The sequence below is a fragment of the Poecile atricapillus genome, chromosome 20 (assembly GCF_030490865.1).
Source record: "Poecile atricapillus isolate bPoeAtr1 chromosome 20, bPoeAtr1.hap1, whole genome shotgun sequence".
NCBI classification, from domain to species: domain Eukaryota; kingdom Metazoa; phylum Chordata; class Aves; order Passeriformes; family Paridae; genus Poecile; species Poecile atricapillus.
In genome coordinates, this window is record NC_081268.1 from 4,698,157 (window position 1) to 4,718,704 (window position 20,548).

At 45.8% G+C, this 20,548-nt stretch overlaps 3 protein-coding genes across 9 annotated transcripts in view; 2 read left to right on the plus strand and 1 right to left on the minus strand.

Annotated features, from left to right (window-relative positions):
* The window catches only part of AK8 (adenylate kinase 8), a 65,813-nt gene extending 61,080 nt beyond the window's left edge, over window positions 1-4,733 (plus strand). For all 5 annotated transcript variants that reach the window (XM_058853686.1, XM_058853687.1, XM_058853690.1 and 2 more), the window contains 2 exons: window positions 2,367-2,447; window positions 4,476-4,733. In XM_058853686.1, the coding sequence (XP_058709669.1) occupies window positions 2,367-2,447; window positions 4,476-4,722 (328 nt within the window). In that variant the 3' untranslated portion in view covers window positions 4,723-4,733. The remainder of the gene's footprint in view (window positions 1-2,366; window positions 2,448-4,475) is intronic.
* Window positions 4,734-10,291: 5,558 nt separating this feature from the next.
* GTF3C4 (general transcription factor IIIC subunit 4) lies at window positions 10,292-16,296 on the minus strand. Its single transcript, XM_058853994.1, has 4 exons — window positions 16,267-16,296; window positions 13,729-15,549; window positions 11,909-12,039; window positions 10,292-10,298 (listed from the first exon to the last, which is right to left on the minus strand). Exons 1-4 carry the CDS (start codon window positions 16,294-16,296, stop codon window positions 10,292-10,294), a joined length of 1,989 nt encoding a protein of 662 aa, XP_058709977.1.
* Window positions 16,297-16,602: 306 nt separating this feature from the next.
* Window positions 16,603-20,548, plus strand: part of DDX31 (DEAD-box helicase 31) — a 45,571-nt gene continuing 41,625 nt past the window's right edge. For 2 of the 3 annotated variants that reach the window (XM_058853538.1, XM_058853540.1), the window contains exons 1-7: window positions 16,603-17,220; window positions 17,955-18,208; window positions 18,408-18,483; window positions 18,861-18,904; window positions 19,263-19,333; window positions 19,623-19,687; window positions 20,479-20,523. In XM_058853538.1, coding sequence (XP_058709521.1) covers window positions 16,645-17,220; window positions 17,955-18,208; window positions 18,408-18,483; window positions 18,861-18,904; window positions 19,263-19,333; window positions 19,623-19,687; window positions 20,479-20,523 — 1,131 coding nt within the window. In that variant the 5' untranslated portion in view covers window positions 16,603-16,644. The remainder of the gene's footprint in view (window positions 17,221-17,954; window positions 18,209-18,407; window positions 18,484-18,860; window positions 18,905-19,262; window positions 19,334-19,622; window positions 19,688-20,478; window positions 20,524-20,548) is intronic. The other variant, XM_058853539.1, reaches the window with a different exon arrangement.

Below are 20,548 nucleotides of genomic sequence, written 5' to 3' on the forward strand. Positions count from 1 at the left end.
GCTGCGTAATAGACTGTGTGGGGTATGTGTCTCCTTCAAAATGGTAATAAAGCTTTCTAATTGGAAGTATTTTAAGTCTAGACTGTAGTTCTGTCAGTGGTTTTCTCCTTCATCTTTTTTTTTTTTTTTTTTTTCTGCTTCTGAACGATTTTAAGCTGACAGCTCTGGGGAGTGTTGTTTTATCTGTGGGAGATGTGTGGAGTGGCAGGGTAAGGCATCCCACCTTCCACTGGAAGGACCCTTGGATTGGGAGTTTGTTCTCTGCCATGCAGTGAATTCTGTGTGTGCTGTTACACAATGCACATGGGGGAAAAAAAAAAATCCATATTAGCAGGGATGTCTGCACCCTCCCACATCTTCCCCCTACACTCCTCTTTAATGGTGACACCAGACTGGATAATAAGCAGCATCGTGTTTGGAAAAGAAGGGAGTCTCAGACAAGGCTTTCAGAGTTCATTTTGTTGGCAGCTTTTTAAGTGGAGTTTTTTAGGCTCTTCTGTTTCAAATACCATAATACTTTTTGTGTTCCAAACTATGAATTACGACAAGCTTTCTTGATATGCCAGGTTATAATCCTTCAGTGGGTTTGTTTGTCTCAGGATATAATAGGAAGCCGTATCAATTATCATGACTGTATAAATGTTGTTCCTCTCTACTAGAATATTCATCTTGAGACATATCATCAGATGTTACCTGTTCTGACAATCACGTTTTTGTGCCATTGTTGGGCAACAGAAACAAAGAAAAACAAAATGTTAAGAGTGTAAGGGATAAAAGAGTGTTGAAATTGTTGTTCTTTTCCTGTCTTTGGAATCTCCAAGATCTTGAATGTTTTATTCCTAGCTGTTATTTTGTTACCACAGTGTGAATAGAAGTCATTATCTGTAAACATTTGAAAAGAGAGATGATTTTCATAACTTTAAATCCTACAAAGGATTCTAGTAATCTGCTATGTGCATGCCAAGGTAAAGCTCAGCCTTTCATCTGGTCTGATCCCACCCAGTCAGTGTAAAATGTTCCTTTGGTGAATGTCTAAACCACGCAGTATCTCCTGTGAGAAGCAGACAAAAATGAAAACAGGAAGCCTGGCCTTGAAGGCAGCAGCAGGAGAAGGTGTATTGTAAAGAAAGGTGCATTTACAGCCTTCAGGTTGTGCTTTGCTGGGAAAAATTATTTTCGTAGGTTCAAAGGGAGCCTTATTTTCTATTTTGCTCTGAGCTAATTGCTAAATGTGATTTTTGTGTAGATCTGCTCTAGTCTCCAATAGCTGGGGGACAGGGCATCCACGTCTGCTCACGCTCAGCAGTTTGTCAAGAATTTTTGTCTGAGGAGCTACTGAACACAAATATAAAATTAACAGGACCACTACAATGAACCAAAAAGACAAGGAATCAATGTGAGATGGGCACAACAGTTTATGTGCAGCAGTGGGATGTGTCTGGGTGCATGTGGGGCATGTTGTTTTCTGGTTCTGCATCCTTCATCCATGTAAGGGCACTTGTATAATGTCTGTGAAATGGGTTGGCAAGTCCTGCTCCATCCCCCAGTGAAAAGCTGTTCCTGGTGGGGGACCCACCCCAGTGACACTGTGGGGCTGCCTCTCTCAGATGCTGAGCAACTCTGACCCGCTCAGGCTCAATGGGAATTGCAGACTCTGATCTTCAAATGAAGCATTCAGCATTAATATTTCCTTTCAGCAGTGTCACCAGCAAGGCCCAGCCGTGCTGAGCTGCTCCCCGTGCCCTGGCAGTGCTGATGGAAAGGACAGGGAATTGTCAGCAGCATCATGGGGCTTGTGTTCTGTCTTACCACTCATCCTGCTGTGAGGAATGCAGAGGACTCACTCTGGGGGGAGACAAGGGCAAAAAGAGTGGAAGTGGACTGAAACAGCAAAAGGAAAATCCCTCTCATGGGCACAGGAGAAATGCATAATTCTGGCAGACAAGCTCTTTCTCTGTCCTTGACAGGAACAGCAGAGGGTTTTTTTATTTACCTTTGGGGGCATGTCATTGTGATTCTGTTTGCTGGTTGGGTTGGGAAGTGGATCTCGAGTTCAGAGAGAAGTGCTGGGTGGTGAGAGGGCTGGGAGAGCCTGAGAGAGGCTCCAGCTGCAATTCTGAGCTGTCAGAGCATACAGCACACACAGTCCCTGTGCCACGGAGCTCCAGCCTTGCTGGGCCTGCAGACCAAACAAAACATGAGGAGAAGCTGCACAGAAATCCTGTTCTCATGTTTGTGACACTACTGGTCTGGGGGGACTGTCACTCCCACCACTGCTCTTCCTTTGGTGAGGATTAACTCCCACCTGAAGGTCACAAGTGATGTTGTCAGGATGTTAATGCACTTAATTGTTGTGGTCTCCACAGGGTGTTCTTCTTTAATCTCCCCTACGAGTCCATCATGGAGCGCCTGTCCCAGCGGAGGACGGATCCCGTCACTGGGGAGAGGTGAGCACTCCTGCTCATGTCTAACGTTTTTCTGACTGCCAGGGAGATGAAAGCACCAAATAGGCTTCTTAGAAATCTAAGGAGCTCAGGAATGCACTACTCCTGCATAGGGATTCCTTAAAAGAAAAGTTAAAACTTTCATAGCTCCTGAAGCACCAGCCCACCTTCCTGCTGCAGCAGCTCCTCAGAACAGGTTTTAAATCCTGGTGCCTGAAATCTGCAGCAGCAAATACATCAGGTCTAACATTTTAATGGTAACTAAATTGGTTGGTAAAATAATGCTCTGGGAAGATGTCTGAAACCTAGCCTAAATGCAGATGATTTTCAGACGTTCCCATGGGAATTTTAAGGCTTCCCAGCATGGGGAAAGTGGAAAACTTGATGCATTTTACTTCCCCAGGCTCCTGTGATGGTCCTGTCTGCTGGGAGGTATTAATGAATTTCCTGCTCAGTAGAGCAGACTCATTTGAGTCACTGAGTCACTGTAAGGTTAGTTCATCTCACTGGTGTCACATCCCCTTGTCTCACCAGTGATCTTCTGCTTTCCTGCCTTCTCCACCCTTGATTTCCAGGGAACAAGTCACAAATAAATGTGTGGAGTAGGCATGTGTTCACAACTTCACTTGTGGTCTGGTTTTATGATTCCCCACACCTAGATTTTAAACCCTTATTTTGCTTTTCTAAAGGCTGAGCACTTCCTATTGCATCAAAGACAAATCCTGAACCCATAAAGATTAAGGCCATAAAGAGTGGATTTGTCCCAAAGTGATGGATGATTATTCAGACATCTCACTCGAGGTGCAGCATTAACTTGTGACAGCAGCAGTGATTTGCTGTAACTGCTCTCTTTGCTTTAGTAATGAGCAATGTGGTTGTTCAGCAGAAAGGAACAGGCTGAAGCAAATCATTCCCACATCTTTGCATTTCTCATCATTAGGATTAGGCTGTTCAGTATCTGCTCCAGTTCACACGCTTCCCTCTCCCACACTCTGGGGTTTATTCCTCACAAATTCTCCATGAATTGAATTGTTTTAGGTGCTGTGTCTAATCCTTGGCACTGTGTAAAGCCTGCCCCTCTGGCTGCAGGGCAGGGGGTGACCTTCAGCTGTGCCCTAACTCATTCCCATGTGGAATGAACTCTGTGTCCACATCGTTGGATGCAGCTCTGCAGAGACAGACTCTGCTCTCTCCTTGGTTTTGCATCTATCCCAAAAGTTTCAGAATATTTGTCTGTACAGGAAGAGAGAGAAGCTGGTTTTGTGTTAGGGCAGAGAAGACATTTACTCAGAGTTAGGATTACCAGTTCCAACAGGGAATTGAAGCACTTGATTGCAAAGGAACTTTTAGAGATTGTTGGGAGCCTTTGGCAATGCAGGAACATCATCAGAATTCCTTTGGTGTCAGCTGAGCTGGGCTGTGGCACTGTTACAGGACTCTGAGGATGAAAATCCTCTTTCCTGCTGAGGTAACTGAGGGAAGCCACAACTGTGAATTGAGGGAAGCCAAATTCTGGCATTTGGAAAACTAAAATAACCAAAACCTATCTCAGGTGAATTAAATTCTTTTTACCTTTTGCTATTACATAAAGGTGTAATTAAATGCAATTAAATGCCTGAGAACCTTAAACACAGTGTAAGCAACAGGTCCCAGCAATGCTGGACACAGGGCTGTGTTTATGTTTAAGGTTAGGTTTTTTAAGATGCTTTTTTAAAGACAGGAATCAAGGACTGCAAGTAAAAATCTGGAAATGCTTCTGAACCTGGAGCACTGGGTAATGTAATAGAAATTTCTCTGTGGAGCAGATAAACACTACCAGTGTCACCTCCAGAGAAACCCTTGGCCTATGAGGATCCAGGATTCTTGAGGGCAGCAATGACACATTACCTGCCCTGAAATTTCCAATCTTTATTTTAAAACCACAACCTGGAGCAGAAAGGACTGTGATAGATAAAAGCATGGAGTATCTGCAGAAGTGGCTGCTGTGTCCTGGAGCTGAGCTGAAACTGTGGCATTTCTTCTCCTCTCCAGATACCACAGTACATTCAGACCAGCTCCCACTCCAGAGATCCAGGCCCGCCTCAGGCAGAACCCCAAAGACAAGGAAGAAAATATTGAGAAGCGCCTGGACACCTATTACAGCAACATCAAGGCCCTGGAGCATTTTTACCAAGATGCCTTTTATGTCAATGCTGACCAAGACCCTTACGTTATCTTTGAGTTCATAGAAAGCTGTATCATTAAGCCTCTTCCATGTAAAAACATTAGAAGTTTATAATTAAGTGATGATTTGTGGAAGAGTTGATTTTAAATTTTTGCCTGTAATATATGGAGAAATGAAAAATGTACAGGCCAAATTTCCTTCTTGCTCCTGTGGAGTAACTTCAGGTGGAAAGACCATGGTTGCCCAGGTCGCAATGGGGATATTGTGTTATTTTGTGAGAATTTAAAGTCAGAATTTTCAATACTTTTGGGAGGGGAGGGGTGTTGATGAGTGGGAATTGGACTTTCTAGCCTTGAGGGAAGCTCTGAAAGTTTTAGAACAAGTATCTTTGAAATCTAAGAAAGCCAAATCCAAGCAGTCTTGAGTCTCTCTCTGGTGCCTCTTGAGCTGAGAAATTCCAGCCTGTAGCAGCAGGCAGAGGCAGAGTCTGCTCCCAGGCACAGGGCCCAGCCACAAACCCTTGTGTTCAGCTGGGCAAGGACATCTTTAAGAGCCTTGCCTGTTACAAATGTGCTGGTTGGTGACTGCTTGGGCAGCTGGGTTTTCTGCCATTGCTATGAAGATGTGCTGCAGCATTCATGCATAATTGGGAGCCCTTCTATTAATAATACATGGGAAGCTCATCTTGCTAATATCACCTTCATCTCAGCATTCCTACTAAATATTTTGATAGATGAAATGGGTAGAAAGTGTATTTAAATACTGTTTGTACTGCAGCTAGGGTACAAAAGGGACAGTGCATCTTTAATTAGACAGGTACATCTGCTTAATTAATTTAGCTGTAAAGCCCTTTTTCCTCTTCATTCTTTCATCTATATGCGGATGCTATATTAGTTCCGCTCCGCTGGTTCCATAGAAACTGAGAAAAAGAGCTCAGTCTCATTGAGATGCACTTGGCATGTCTGGGTAGGAGTCTCAGGTCAGTGGTCAACCCCCAAGGGTTTGCAGCAGGCCTGAAGTGCAGAACGTCAGGGTTAGCAGAACATGCTAATACTCATGTAGAACTCTCCCTCAGAAACAACTAAAACAATTGACATTCATTTAATTACTGTAAACGAAACAGCCCCTGCATGACTTTGCATAGTAAAGCCTGTTAATACCAAAAAGGTTCAGTGGGTGGAAGGAAGAATTAGGCTTTTATAATTGGAATGCAACACTTGAAAACCAATTTGGTAACTAGGCATGATTTTATTAGCATTTTATTCTGGCAAAACAAATGTTGAGCAATGAGAAAAACAAGGTAAAGAGGAGGTGGTAGGAGCACAGTAGGGATCAGACATTACTGATTGTACAGCTTTGCCCAGGTCTGGAATAGACATCTTCCATCCTCTGCTTCCCAGAGACATTTTGTTGAGAGGGCTGCCTGGAGCTTGTGCTGTACCCTGTAAGTTATGCTGTTCATTATGTAGTGTAGCAACAAGGCCAGTTTGTCCAACAGTTCCACCAACTTTTGTGTCCACCAGCTCCTGACACTGGATCCTTCAGTGGTGGAAGGGTACTTGAACACCCCCAGGCAGGAGATTCCATTCTCCAGCACCACCTCTGCAGGGACCCCCTGTAGCTCTGCAAGGATTTCCCTGCTCTCACCTTTCCCTGTGAGGCTTGGATGCTGCTCAGAGATGTTATTAACCCCAACCTGCTCTGTGGTGAGGGCTCTGGGGAGCAGGAATGGCTCCTCCTCTCTCCCAAAGAGTATTTATTGTCTTTATGTATGCATTGACAACCATACTATTTCCTCTCTAGAAATACACAATAGGATTAAGAGGATGAGGAAACACCAAAGGAAGGGGTGGCTAAATGATGAAGTCCCAGAGCCATAAGTGAATTGAGGTAAAAGGCAGCAATGAGCTCCCTCATCACCAATCCCAGAGCAGGGATTGTAATCTGGGGACACAAGACTCAGTCCCTATGACCCCAAACGTTCTCCTTAGTTCCAAGAATGGCATCTAGCACCAAGGCACAAAGACACTGTACAGTCCAGAGCTGTTCCACTTATCCATCCAACTTGGATTAGCCAAAGGGGATGATTTTTTCATCCCAGTGGAAGAGGGATTTACTCCCAGTGTGATACCAGTGTGAGCAGCAAATCTTAAATGCTGGCAGAAGCTCCTCATGAGAAAAATGACACCTCAGTTCTAGACAAACAGGATCTCTGCCTGTTAATTCTCAGCTGCAAGAGCAAGTATCACAATCCTTTAAAAAAAATAAAAAGCATAATCAGGAACCCTCAGTCTCTGCTGGAATGTTGCTCTCCCTCTGGAGATGAGGATCCTTGAACAGCCAGAGTGTTCACCTCCAAATGGTGAAGCAGTTGACACCTTCCAACTATTCACTTGTTTAAAGTATCTCGAAAAACTGGGGCAAAAACTTGTTGAGGTAAACTCCAGTTCTGTGGGATTTGTTCTTTGAATGCTTCAGCTGGTGTTTCAAAACAGACTGGGCCTCGCAGGAGATGTCTTAGTTTGAGGAGGCAACTCTGATAATGGCAAAACAACACAAGGGTCAGGCAGCAGGTGCTCATTCCTTGCTCCCCTTCCCCATGAGGTGACAGCAAGGTTTGATCAGGACAATGTGTGGGACCATGCCCCAAAGTGCAGCTGCAGCCCTGCAGCAGCAGGACCAGCCCCTCACAAGTCTGAGGCGTAGAAAGATTCCTGGAGCAGCCAGACCCACTCAGGTCAGCAGCAGGGGTTAAATGTTACTGAGTGAGGTGGGCTCTGCTATTCTGGTTAAAAATGCACTTAGGGACAAGTGCTGGTTTACACAAAAATGAAATCCCAATTCCTCTGTACTGCTGTGAACAGGTCAGGGTGAAGAGTGAAAGCTTTTTGCTAAAGGATCTCCACTGGCAGACAAAGACAACATTGTTGGCTTTAGAATTCCGTTTTCCCAGAAGTCTGAAACCAGGTTAAATAAACTGGCAATGGCAGACTGAGTATCTACTGCCTTAAAAGACAGGGAAAATAAACTAATAATAATAATATATTATAATATAATAATAAATTAATGCTGCAATGTTAATATGAGGTGTGCTAGAGCTTCTCCATGGCAAAGCATTAACATTCTGGCCAGGGTAATTCAAGAGAACTGCCACAAATGATGAGCAAGAACCAATTTAATCTGTTATTGTGTGAACCTTTGGGTCATCCAGACTTAAACATTTCAGTAGATCAGGATATTTTTATGGTGTCTAAGCCATGGCCAAAGAAATGTTCTTTAACATTTTCTAAAAGCACTGGGACAGGGTTCTGCAGGGCTCCCTCCCCTTCTCCACAGGCAGAATTTCTAGACTGGAACATTTACTGATGAGCTGGTCACAGCTGCCAGGGCAAGGACTTGCAGCTTCCATTTCAAATGCCTTCTCAATCACCACAAATAAATCTCTACTCAGCTCATATGGAAATGGATGTTCTGTTCCCCCAAGCCCCCATCAGCGTTTTGTCCCACGTACCAGAGCTGGCCCCAAACTCCACACACGCTGGGTATCAAGGTTACTCCTTGTTTTACTGGATACCAACACAAGCTACATTTCCCTTCTCTGAAGACACACTGATGTAATTTCAATTTTCAATGCACATCAATAAAAAACTAAATGTTTCTTTAATACAATTATGGTATCGCTTCCAAGGATATTTACAAACAAGGCTAGTTATTTTACAGATGAATGTGCTTCTGCTGTTTCTAGGCTACTACAATAATGCTCTTTTCAGTCAATGCATGATCATGCTTAATGCATGAGACACTGAGCAGGACAACTGACTTCTTTAGTGTTTGCTGAAAAAAATTTTGCTCCTATTAAAGGTGAAGGAACATTGACAAAGTATGCATAGTCATTGAATCGAGGAAACAAGCACCAATCTCACGTGCACTGGTGGGAGACTGATACTGTCAGCACAATTCCATGATTTCTCAACAGCTGTAGAGCACTTCCCACACAGTGAAAGTGTCAGGAATCGCAGACAGGGTGACACCTCTGCGATTGGTACTCTGCAGAATGGAAATACACAAACTCAGGATTATTTGATGGCATGGACTGAAGTTAACAAGACAAACTGTACCAAGTAACCACACACATTTGGGAGGTATTATTCCTCTAACACTGCATAGGAGGTTGAAAAGGATTCTGCTCTCTGTAGGAACAGATGGCATAAAAAGATTGTTTTTCTAATGGGACAATTAGAAGGCAAAATAAACTTCTGGGCTCAGCCACTTGAGACAGAGAGGGACTTTCTACAAGAGCCTGGAGTGACAGGACAAGGGGGAATAGCTTCAAAAGGGTTAGATAGAATATCAGAAAGAAATCCTTCCCTGTGAGGGTGGGGAAACACTGGCATAGGTTGCCCAGAGAAGATGTGGCTGTCTCATCCCTGGAAGTGTCCAAGGCCAGGTTGGACAGGGCTTGGAGCAACCTGGGCTAGTAGAACATGTCCCTGCCCATGACAGGGGTGGAATGAGAGGAGCTTTATGGTCCCTTCCAACCATTCTGGGATACACCAAGAGCTTCACCAGCCTCCTTGGCCCTCCCTAGAGCATGTCAGCCATGGTGGGGGTGGGTTTGAGGTGTCCTGCTCATTTTGGGCTTTTTACTGAGCTATTAGGAAAGGAAAAACTGTCAGCTTGGAATGATTATTTGTGTGTCACATTTGTGTAAAACTCAACTGCTATATGAGAGAGACTCTCAGTTTAATTGACAGTAGTGTTAATTGATACTGCTTTTGGTAACTAAGTTTCTCTGGAAAAGAGGATTCCTCTTGGTAGAGGGTTAAGTGAAACTGAAGGCATACACATTGGGAAGTGCTGGAAAGGAGTTAGAACTTAGTTCAGAAAAAGAAAGTGGGGCAAGAGACTTAAGAGCATTGGAAATTTTATATATATGTATATATATTAATGTTTAAGCTAAGTGCTATTAGTTTAGTTATTATTGTATTTAAAAGTTATCCTTACTGATCCCTATTTGACCCAGGCAGCCAATATCACCCTTCTGACTTAAACACTGTTACACTTCTGAGGCAGTTACTCTTCTAGACTTTCAGTGAATGTAATGGCCAAATTCTTTCATATGGCTCTAACTGGCATCTGTTTCTCTGGGCAAGGAGCTGGAACCATGGATTATTTGGAGAGTTCCATGTTCTGCAGCAAATGCCAGGGTAGTAAAAAGCAAAGGCGAGCACTGCAAGCTGGAGCCTTCTCTACCCACCAAGACCATTCAAGAGGCAGCTCCACTGTTCCCATCCCAGCTTTTGGGAACTGACACCGGTGTCAGGCAGAAAGCACAATTCCCACTGTGCTCAACCCTCCAGTTCCTTGTCAGTGTCCAGCTGCTGAGACTTCCATGGCTGCACTTCCAAACAGCTTTAAACTGGCTGGAATACAGGTGTATTCCTGTTTCTGGAGCATGGAATGGGCTCTGGATTTCAGGAGGTTGTAGAACCTGTGATGTTCTATGTACAGGGCTGTGGACAAGGTGTTCCCCCTCCAGCAGTCTGTTCCTGTCTCTGTATCCTCCCAGGCTGAAAGGAGATTATGCAGTAGAGAAAATACTTTCAGTCTTAACACAGCTTTTCTCTAGAACACAGGAGAATCACAGAAGGTGCAAGGTCCCTGCAATAATCTCTTGATCCATTCAGGATCTGCAAATAAGAAAACAGTAAGTTGTTTAAAGCTGCAGGCACAGAAGATGAACAGAGGAATGACACCTGAGATGCACAAACTCAACAGGAATCCTGGACAGTTTGTATATATTCACATGCAGAAGAGACTGAGAATTCAGTGAAATCCAACTGTTTCTGCTCTAAAATTTCAAGTAATGCCAGTTTAAGTTCTACCTCAGCAGGGGACAAAATTAAGGTTAAACACTCCAGGCTTTATCCTTACGTGCTCATAGCTATATAGGAAAAAAATTTAAAGGATCACCATGGCACAGCTGCAGTGTTCTCACTTTCTAAACTGAAATTAGATTCCTCACATAACACAGTTCTGTTTCTTTATCCCACCTGCACAACTGGATGTGATATATTCAACTTGAATATAAAACTAACTGCTGGAGCATTCCAGCACAGATTATGTGCTTACCCAGATTTCATTAAAATGTGGGATTTATACCTCAATTTCTGCAATTATTAATTTGTAATTAATACATCACTAATGCCCAGACAACATCAGGACACTGTGAAATGCAGAGCTTCACATGGGAACCGCCTAAAAGAGTAAAGTCAGTGAAATTAATTCAAGCCATTTTGTAAATAAAAGATAAAAAAAAATAAAAGTGCCCCTTTTGGCCCCAGAACATTTTACCTTCTGGGGTTGGGTGCCGAGCAATGCTGTCATGAAGCAAACACCTCCTGTACACAAAACTCTGGCAGGACTGGTAGGTTAGAAAGCACCTGTGAAAGGACAAGCAATTTTATCAAGAGGTTTGGGGTTTATTGTTTTATTACCTGCTCCTGTGCCCTGACTGGAGGCTGGGTTCTGTTGACAATTTGCTTTCTGAGAGAAAAGGCAGCAATGAACTACATTAAATATGGAAATTAATAATTTATTAATTCAGGTAAATGAAACTTCCCAGGTATGCCAAATTGCATATGGACACAAAAATGAAAGGTCAAAAATCAATATATCATTGACAAAGAAATTCTAGGAGACAGCAGAGGAGTTGAAAAGCTTGACACCCTACTACACAGGGAAGAACCAGTGTCCTTAAGGCCATGACTATTTACCCAAACCAGCACAGAAAACCTGCTAGGCACAGCTTCTCTGTGACAAACTAGTGACTTGCCACAGCTCCAGGGACAGTCTCCATGTAACTCCACACTAGTACAGAAAGATTTCATTTTCTAAATGTTCCAGAATGTGTCTGATGTCTCAATGTGCCTGTTCTCAATCATTTCTTGTTAAACTGATCTTGTTTTCAAATGCTGAAGGACCTTGAACAAACCCTCCTTAAAGTGATGTTCCAAAGAATGACTTGTCCTTGATTTTCCCTTGTCTGCCTTCTCCCTGACCTCCTACTCCCCTCAAAAAAAAGATGCTCAAAAGCATTTTTTTATAAAAACATTGTCCTGCTAAGAGAACCAAATCCAACTTCCAGTGCCCTGGCTCTTACTGAAGAGGACAGAAAAAACTGCAACATGGATGTTTCATGCCTTTTCACTCCAATGCTAACAAGTGGTTTAGTGAGCTTCTAAAGTAAGCTTGAATTATCCAGAGGAGGGGACAAGCTCTGGATGATTTAGGCCATTACCTGAGCCAAATGTGGCCATTGGAGCAGACAGCCTGTTTGCGGTCAGTGAAGGGCAGGATCTCTTTGCACAATCTGCAGTGCTCAGGGAAGGTCTGTTTGTTCATCTTCTTCAGGATGTGCCCAATCAGCACCTGGAACACACAGGAGGCACTCGGTGAGACAGCCCAGGGTGGGAACACGACACTGTGATTTCAGAGTGACACAGAATGAGCTGAATCCCAAAAAATCAAAGTGTAAGAAATACAATGTATCAGTAGCTATTCATTTAGTCTCCTTTTGTTCTCCTAAAGATTTCTGTCCCACACTAAAGGGAAACAGACCTTATAAACAATGATTCCTTGCAAATTTTAAAAGTACTGAAAGAACTGATATCATACCACTGACCATAACAGCAATGCTTTCCCTCATGCCTATCACAGTAGATGTGCTAAAAAAAAATCCTGTTCAGAAATTACCTGGACATCTTCAAGCAGTCATCTCAGAGTACAGTGCTTATAGCAGAACATTTATGTGATCAAATTTGTCTGTGACATTTCAATTGATATAAACCACATCCTAGGGATCTTTAAAGTGTGACAGCAAACTGAACAGATAAAGTACAATTTAGAAGTCACTTTTCATCACTATAAAAAGGAAACAAGATTCTTCTAAGATAAGAAAAGCAATCTCTCAAACCTTCAATTCATAGTAATTGGATGCCAGAACAACCCAGCAGTTGTGCCAGAGCACTTTCCTAGTGAGTTACTGATGGCCATAGTTGGCTGTGACACCAGCAGGGAGAACACCACACTACACCACTGATGGACATGTGCTTCCTTCCTCTGTCATTCTGGATGCAATATAAAGGTGGATTTTTAGAGTTTAGGTGATTTGAGGATTTGTGTATGAAAAGAACTGTTCTCTGCTCATACAAACAGGTGCAGAGACACCTGAACCATTCCTGTCATTGAGTTTTAAGAGCTGGGAGGCTGATGCAAAGTGCTCCCACCACAGCTGTCTCCCCTCTGTATTCAGAGAACTTCAGGGCACTGTGCAGTCTTCACTGGACACTGACTTCCTGCCACAAGTGCTTCCTCTGCACGTTACAACAGTCAGGATTCTGTCCTTGCCTTTAGGCTTGGACATTGGTAGGGACATTGCAAGTTTGGGAACCGTACCTATCATGGCCAAGCATTTAGTTACACTCATTAATTGTAGCACAGGAAGTACCAGTGTGCCTGAAAGTCCTGGCCATGTGTGTTGTAACGAAGACATTCAGTCAGCTTGGTTAATTCAATGTCCTGCATGAAGTTCTGAATCCCTGGGTTTAACTCATAAAACACATAAAACTCTGAAACTGATCTTTGCACTGAAGGCTCAGGGAGTAATTACAACACCTGATAGACCACCTGAAAAATAATTTCAGAAGAGAGACTTCTGAAGTTCTTAACATTAGAACCGTAGTGACTGACTAGAGGAAATATATCTGGAGTTGTATAAAGATGATGGATTAAATAAACTTAGTAATGAAAACAAACATCCCTCAGTTCACATTCTAAACCCACTGACAGCAGCACAGTAACCCCAGTCCTCTCCCCTGTTCTGCAAAAACTTGGGCATCATTATTCTTTATTGTACCTGATCCAAATTTCAACATCTGTATTCACATTCCCTCCTATTTCACAGTATCAAGGAAGGACATTTTAAGGTGAATGTTCTACAGGATCTGACTTGCAAGGATGACATGACACAGCTCTCTTTCCCAGCCCAGCTGTACTTTCAGGAGGGGGGAGAAGGAAGTGACAGTGACACAGAATCCCCCTAGAAGAGGTGCCACTTACTCGTGCTGTTCTGTCATCGTAGCCATCGTTGGACATTAAGAAGTCACAGACTCCTCTGGTGGGAATGCTGGTGTTCTCTGTAATCCACGTGTGCAGGTAAACTTCTCCCAACACCCGTTTCATGTGTTCCCGTGTCAAGTGCATTTCTACGGCCTCAATCTGTGCCTGTATTTCAAGAAGCTTTTCTACCATTGGCTCACGGCCTCCAGTGTCACTTGACTGATGGAGAGAATCCTCTGCATTGTCATCAATGTCCACACCTTTGCCTGTGTCCCCCAGGCTCTGCTTGCTGGCTTGTTTTGAAGTTCCTTCATCTTGATCATCTTCAGTGCTGCCCATCCCAGGGGAATCTGATATCAAGATTTTGGCATCCTCGTGTGAAGGTCTCCACGTAACTTCTGAGGGCGCTTTCTGCATTGACTGGTACAAAATCCTCAAGAGAAACAACTTAAACCTCCAGAAGTAAGTAGAACCACAGCTCTCTATCTTTTTATCCAGTGCTTCCTGTAAAAACTGAGGAATGTGCTTATCCTTCAAGATTTTCCAGCGTACAAGATCTGTCAAGTCCACTTGCCGGAAAAGGTTCTGAACAGAAGATTCCAAGAGCTGTGCAGCTGCCTCCTCAAAAGTCTTGAGGGTGACAAACTGAACTTGGTAGTTTTTGTTGATCGGGTGCAGCCCGTTGGCCATGCCCTCAGTGGTGATGACCGCCAGGTACGCCCCACATGGGCTGACAGCAATTCCATGAGTCCTGACACAGCCAAACACCTCCGAGAGCTTTATCAGCTGGTGCTCAAACTTCAAAGCAACGTCTGTGAATATGGGGATGAGCTGCCTGACCTTGCCATCGCTGGAGCAGGTGTACACCGTGCCGTTCTGCTTGTCCGCAGTCATGGAGACAATGGGCAAGGAGTGGAGCCCTGTCACGTGGGAATTGTGGACGTTCAGCCCTGCTTTGGATATCAGCAAGAGACACCAGAACACGTAAGGGCCTCTTGCAGCCACCACCAGGCTGCAGCTGCATTTCTGGTAGGGGTGGTAGAGAGGGATGCATTTGATACTGTGCACGGGCAGCTGGTCCATCTCCTGCCACAAGACCACGGGCTGTCTCAGCGTGAAGTAGCCTTTGACTGCTTTGAGGTTGACAGGGATGATCTTCACTGGGCCGTACGCGCTCCCCACGATCAACCCGCTCATCTTCCGGTTGTTGTGCTCGTACTCCCACCATGACAACACGCTGGGGGAGCTTATTCCCGACTCGATGGTATTGCAGGAAGTGATGGACTCCTTCCCCAGAAAGGGCAGCTGGAACTGCCACACGGCGATGTTGCCATTCTCGAAAAGCACTGCCAGGAGCACGCTGCCCACATCCCGGCACTCGTTGTTGTGCTTGACCTGCTGGGTGGTGCAGATGCCCGACCACTCCATGCGCACCGGGGCCTGCATGCTGTGCCGCCGCTGGAACTCGGGGAAGTCTCCCAGCTCCCCGCAGGGAGTGTCAGCCTTACACAGTCTGTAGCTGGCCTCGAACAGCCGCTCACCGTAGAGCTCGGTCAGGTCCACCAGCTGCACCCACTGCAGCCGGCTGAGGTTGGCGTGGATGGTCAGGCGGTTGTCCATGGTGAGAGCTGCCAGCAGGCACCTCCCGTTGGCATCACAGCCCAGAGGGGACCAGCTGGAATATTTGAACCCCCGCATAGGTGTCAAGGACTTTCCCTCAGGATTGAACACTCGGTCCAGCATAAACATCTGGCTGACGGTGGGATCCACTGAGCTGGCGAATTTCTCCTTACACTCAGCCACCTCCTTCTTTGGGCCAACCTAAAAGAGAACCAGAAGAACCTTTAAAACAACTGTACAGATGGTTTTTTTAGGAAGACTTTCCTGGAATTAATTCTCTCTTGAAACAGAGCATCCCAAATCACAGCTAACACTACATTGATTAATTGATGTCACTCCTAAAGACTTCAGCTTCATTAATGCTCTAAGTCTGCATACCTTTGACTCTCAGCTACTGAATTTTTCAGACTGCTGAATCAAAGAGCCTGTTTTTATACTTCTGTTCTTTTAAAGATATCTATCATAATATATAGATACTCAATATTTCAACTCCACTCCATACTTTCAGCATTGTTTTGGAAGATAAAATCAGATTCTCAAAACCAAAAGTATTATTTAATAAGTTAATCACCCACATCTGCCACATTTGTATAAAGTTAGAAGTTCCCCTGAAGGCCAGAGAAATCCCTGCTGCAAAAATCCTTCAGCTTAGGTAGCAAAACAAAGGAAGATTCCTGCTTAAAACTATTGAAATAACTGTACTGGAGATTAAGTGATTCTCAGAAAAACAACAGAACTTCAGAATCCCTGGACATTGCTGGGATATGGTTTTCTCTCCCTTGTACTTTTAAAACGAGAGACCCTGCAGCAAGTTCTGGGCAGGGATAGCTCCCCAAGATGTGGATCAGAATCCCGGGATGGGTCAGGCTGGAAGGGACCGCAGCAGGGGAGACTCCAGACTCTCTCTAGATTCCGCACAGGAAAGCTCATGTTCAGGTGCAGCTTCATGTCTCCCAGCTCATGCCCGTTTGTTTTGTCTTATTGCCTGGCATCGTGAAAAGCCACAGAATCACTGAAGTTGGAAAAGCCTCTGAGATCATCGAGTCCAGCCTGTGACCGGTCCCCACCTTGTCACCCAGCCCAGGGCCCTGAGCGCCACGGCCAGTGTTCCTTCAACACCTCCAGGAGCTCCCTAGGCACCATTCCCGAGTCTGATCACCCTTCCTGTGAGGAAATTCCTCCTGATGTCCAACCTGAACCTCCCCCTTTAGACATTTACACACATTGACGAGGCCGTGCCGGGCGCTCACCTTGAGCGTGCAGGCGGCGCCGGGCGCGGGCACGGCGGTGCGGTGGATGACCATGTCCTGCCCGCCGCTGTGCACGTCGCTGAGCTGCTCCAGCACGGCGATGCTGCGGGCCGTGCTCACCGACACCCGGTGGTCCTCGGACCAGGCCAGCGGCTCCAACCCGCTGGCGCCGTGCTGCAGCCGCACCGCCGGCTCTCGCCGCACCGCCGTGAGCCGGAACCCGGCGCTCGCCGCCGCCGCCGCCGCCTCCTCCGCGATCACCTCGAGCCCCAGCGGCGGCTCCTCCCGCCCCGCCGCCGCCATGTTACCGCCGCCTCACGGGCCGCGCGCACGCGCCGCCACCGCAAGCCCCCGGCGGGCCCGGCCGGGGCTGCCCCGCCGCCGCCTGCGCGCCCCGCGGGCCCGGGAGCGCGGCTTGCGGGGCTGGGGAGAGCCCTCACGGAGCCCCCGCAGCGCCGCGGGGCGGGCGGGACAGCCGGGTGCGCTCCGGGTTCGGAGGAAAGCTCCGCACCCACTGCCGCGCCGCCCTCAAGGGCCGGGCCGGGCGGGAGGCGGCCCCGGGGGCCTGCGGAGGAGCGGGCGGGACATGGCGGCCGGCATGGGGATGCGCGGCCTCGGCCGGGTACGAGCGGAGGGGAAGGGAGGGGAAAGGAGGGGAGGGGTGGGAGATACGGGACCCTGAGGGACACGGAACCGTACGGGACACGGAACCGTACTGGACACGGAACCGTACTGGACACGGAACCGTACTGGACACGGAACCGTACGGGACACGGAGCACAGGACTCTGCGGGACAGGGGACACGGGATATGGGATATGGTATATGGAACACGAGACCCTGCGGGACCGTGACCGGGCGGGGAGGCAGCGTCCGACAAGTTGTTAAATGGAGCTTTTGGCTCCCCGCCGGGGCTGGTCGGGCACCGGGGCTCGCAGGTGGCTCCGCGGGCGGGGATCGGGCAGATCGGCTCCTCCGAGCCCCGGGAGCGGCGCTGCCCTGCCTCACCTCTGACGGGCTGCGGGCCGTGCTCTCTCAGCCCTCTGTTCGTCTGCAGAGGCTTTAAAATGCTTTTGAGAGACATTTTTAGAGCATGCCACTGGAGAAGTTTAATGAAATCCTTTAGGGATGAGCACTAGATAGGGCTTCAGATTGCTCTTTCAGATTGTGCATTTCAGCAGTGTCAGAAGTCTCGGTGGTGGATCTGTTGCAGTAGGAGTTGTGGAGCTGCAGAAACCAACTTTGATTTCTTTAGTCGTGGAGTGGGGGATTCCAAAAATAAGGCTCTGCTGTGGGTTGGTATTTGTGTGTTAACTCCCAGTCACTGCTGACTCTGGTTTGTTTGTTCACTTTATAGCAATCTGGTGCTCTGAAAAGGAAACTCCAGTCACCACATGGAAAGCCACCCGTGAAACGCAAACGGAAATTATCCATAAACACCTTCAGGAAGGGTGCCACTGAGGCTGACAGGAGGGAGGAGGGAAGCTCATCACAAAAACCTCTTCCTAAGAAGCAGTTGACTAACAAACAAAATGAAAGCAAGAAAAACAAACCTTCCATTAAGACGTCCAGCCTGTTTAAAAACAACCCAGACATCCCAGAAATTCACAGGTATTTTAGACAAATGTCTAGGTAGCAAATGGGAGGGAAAAAACCCCTTGCAATTCCTTGAAATTCAGAGTCTTGAGTTCTTGCCCTTGCTTGGCAGAGTAGCTGCTTGGTAGATGAAGTTTCATTGCTAATTATGTAGAATGCTGTTGTATCATTTTTAATCCTGCTGTGTGTTTTGGTTTTGTTTCCCCTAACTCAGAAAAGAAGTGCAGCAGGTGCAAGAAAATGTTTTCACTACAGATTCCTTCAGCCAGCTGGACCTCCACCCACATCTGGTGAGTGGCAGGAAGGCTACATGCCTCAAAAACTTGGATTTTTGACTGGGGAGCAGGTCAGAGAGCCTCTATTCATGGTGATCTGATGCTTCACCTGATTTTGTCACTCAAGGTGCTGGTCCATGTCCTGGCCTGTCCTCAGGCACAGTCCCAGTCCTCTTCACTGTCTGCAGCTGTAATACCAAAAACCCACAGAAAACCAGCAGTGGTGTAATTCTGATTAACTAACAAGTGTTTTGAGGACATGGGAACTTTATGGATAGTTATGCAGAGAATAAATCTCAGTCTTCTGGGTTTTGTTCTGTCTTAGCAGTGCAAGAGTAACAGAAGGAACAGTTTGACAATAAAACCTTCATTTCTCTTTATTGTCTTTCTAGATCTCCACAATAAATACTGTCCTAAACATATGTAGCATGACCAGGTAAGCAAATCAATGTCAAAACTTTGTTGTTTACCCCTAAAAGCCTGTGATTACTTCATTTTATATGATTGGCTTGTGAAGACCGCAGTACCAATGTCCTTTTTGCTATTAGGTTTGTAGGGAGTCCTGCCTTCTAGTTTGGTACTTGAATCACAAACCATCTGCTTTGAATTTATTGCATCTGATGCCTGTCCAGTGGCTTTGCTTAGAAATCACCTCAGCTGATGTAGCTGCACAGCAGAGATGAGTGGGAGGAATTTGGGCTAAAGAATTTTGAGACAGTGACTGTGTGTTAAAATATTGGAATTCTATCCTGTGTTGCATCTGCATTTCCTGCCCTGCTTTGTTTGTCACCCAGTGTTCAGAAGCAAACCATTCCTGTGCTCCTGCAAGGCAGAGATGCCCTGGTGAGATCTCAGACTGGTTCAGGTCAGTGTTGAACTGTCACTGTCCTTCCTTAGGGTATGTTTACTGCATTTATTTAGGTAGATCATAGTGGGAGACCAACACTTCTCTTTTCTAATTGATCCTTTGTTAAATTTCCTGTCAATCTTCCATTCTGGAAACCTCCTACTTAATAAAAACTTTTCCAGACTCTGACTGCAATTTAAGAATGATGGGACAAATGGTTTGCTCAAGCTTTGGTTTGCTGGAATGTTGTAATTGCCACATTTTTTTTTTTAATGGAAACTTTTCTTATTTTCTCCCTTTCAAAAAGGTAAAACTCTTGCCTATGGGATTCCACTTGTGCAGTGTTTGCAAGGACTAGAATCCAAAATACAGGTAGGTCCAGCAGCACTAAATATATTTGCTTTTGATACTAAACTGAATAAAAATAAAATCCAGCTCCTGTAGTCATTATTGTCTCTTTTTCATACAAGCAGTCCATGATCCTCTTTATTTGTACATATGACAAATGGGATTTTCCAGTTCTGTTGAGATGTGGATGGTACAAGATCAATGTTAGATATTCCCCATTGCTCCATGCAGCAGGATAAATTGGAAATGGCCTAAATTATCAGGTGTGGAGAAGATAGAGAGCAGAATAAGTGGTTTGGAAGCTGGGAGAACTGAAAACAAAGGTTACTGCTATGTCTTTAAGGGGAGTAAGTTTTTAATCTTTGGCATGGAGTGGGATTGTGTAATTGCTCCCAGTTTGGATCATACACCAGAAAATGCTGCTGCAGATCTTGTGCATTTTATGGAAAGAGAAGGGTTGAGAAGAATTTCCAGCCTATCCTGGATTGTCACTCCCTGCAGCTGCTACCTGCAGATTGTGCATCCAACAGGAGAGATCCCTGCAGCTCAGGAGCACAGGAGTGAAACAATGTGCAATAAAATGTTGGGTTTGACTGTGAGCAGCTTTCCCATCAGGGAGGAGAAGGCAGTGCAGGATTGACACGTGAAAAACTTGATTCTTTTAAAAGCTGTGGGGCAGAAATATCCTAAAATGTCATGTACAAACTTGCAGTGAAGCCCTCCAGAGCCCTCTCTGCTGGGTGGGAGCAGGGAGGTGTGGAAGGGCTCTGTTCAGGGCTGCCTTCTCTCAGAGCCCTGCTCTTGTGTGTTTGCAGCGCAGTGATGGCCCCTACGCCCTCGTGCTTGTCCCAACCAGGGAGGTAGGTGGCTTTTCCTTTCTCAGTC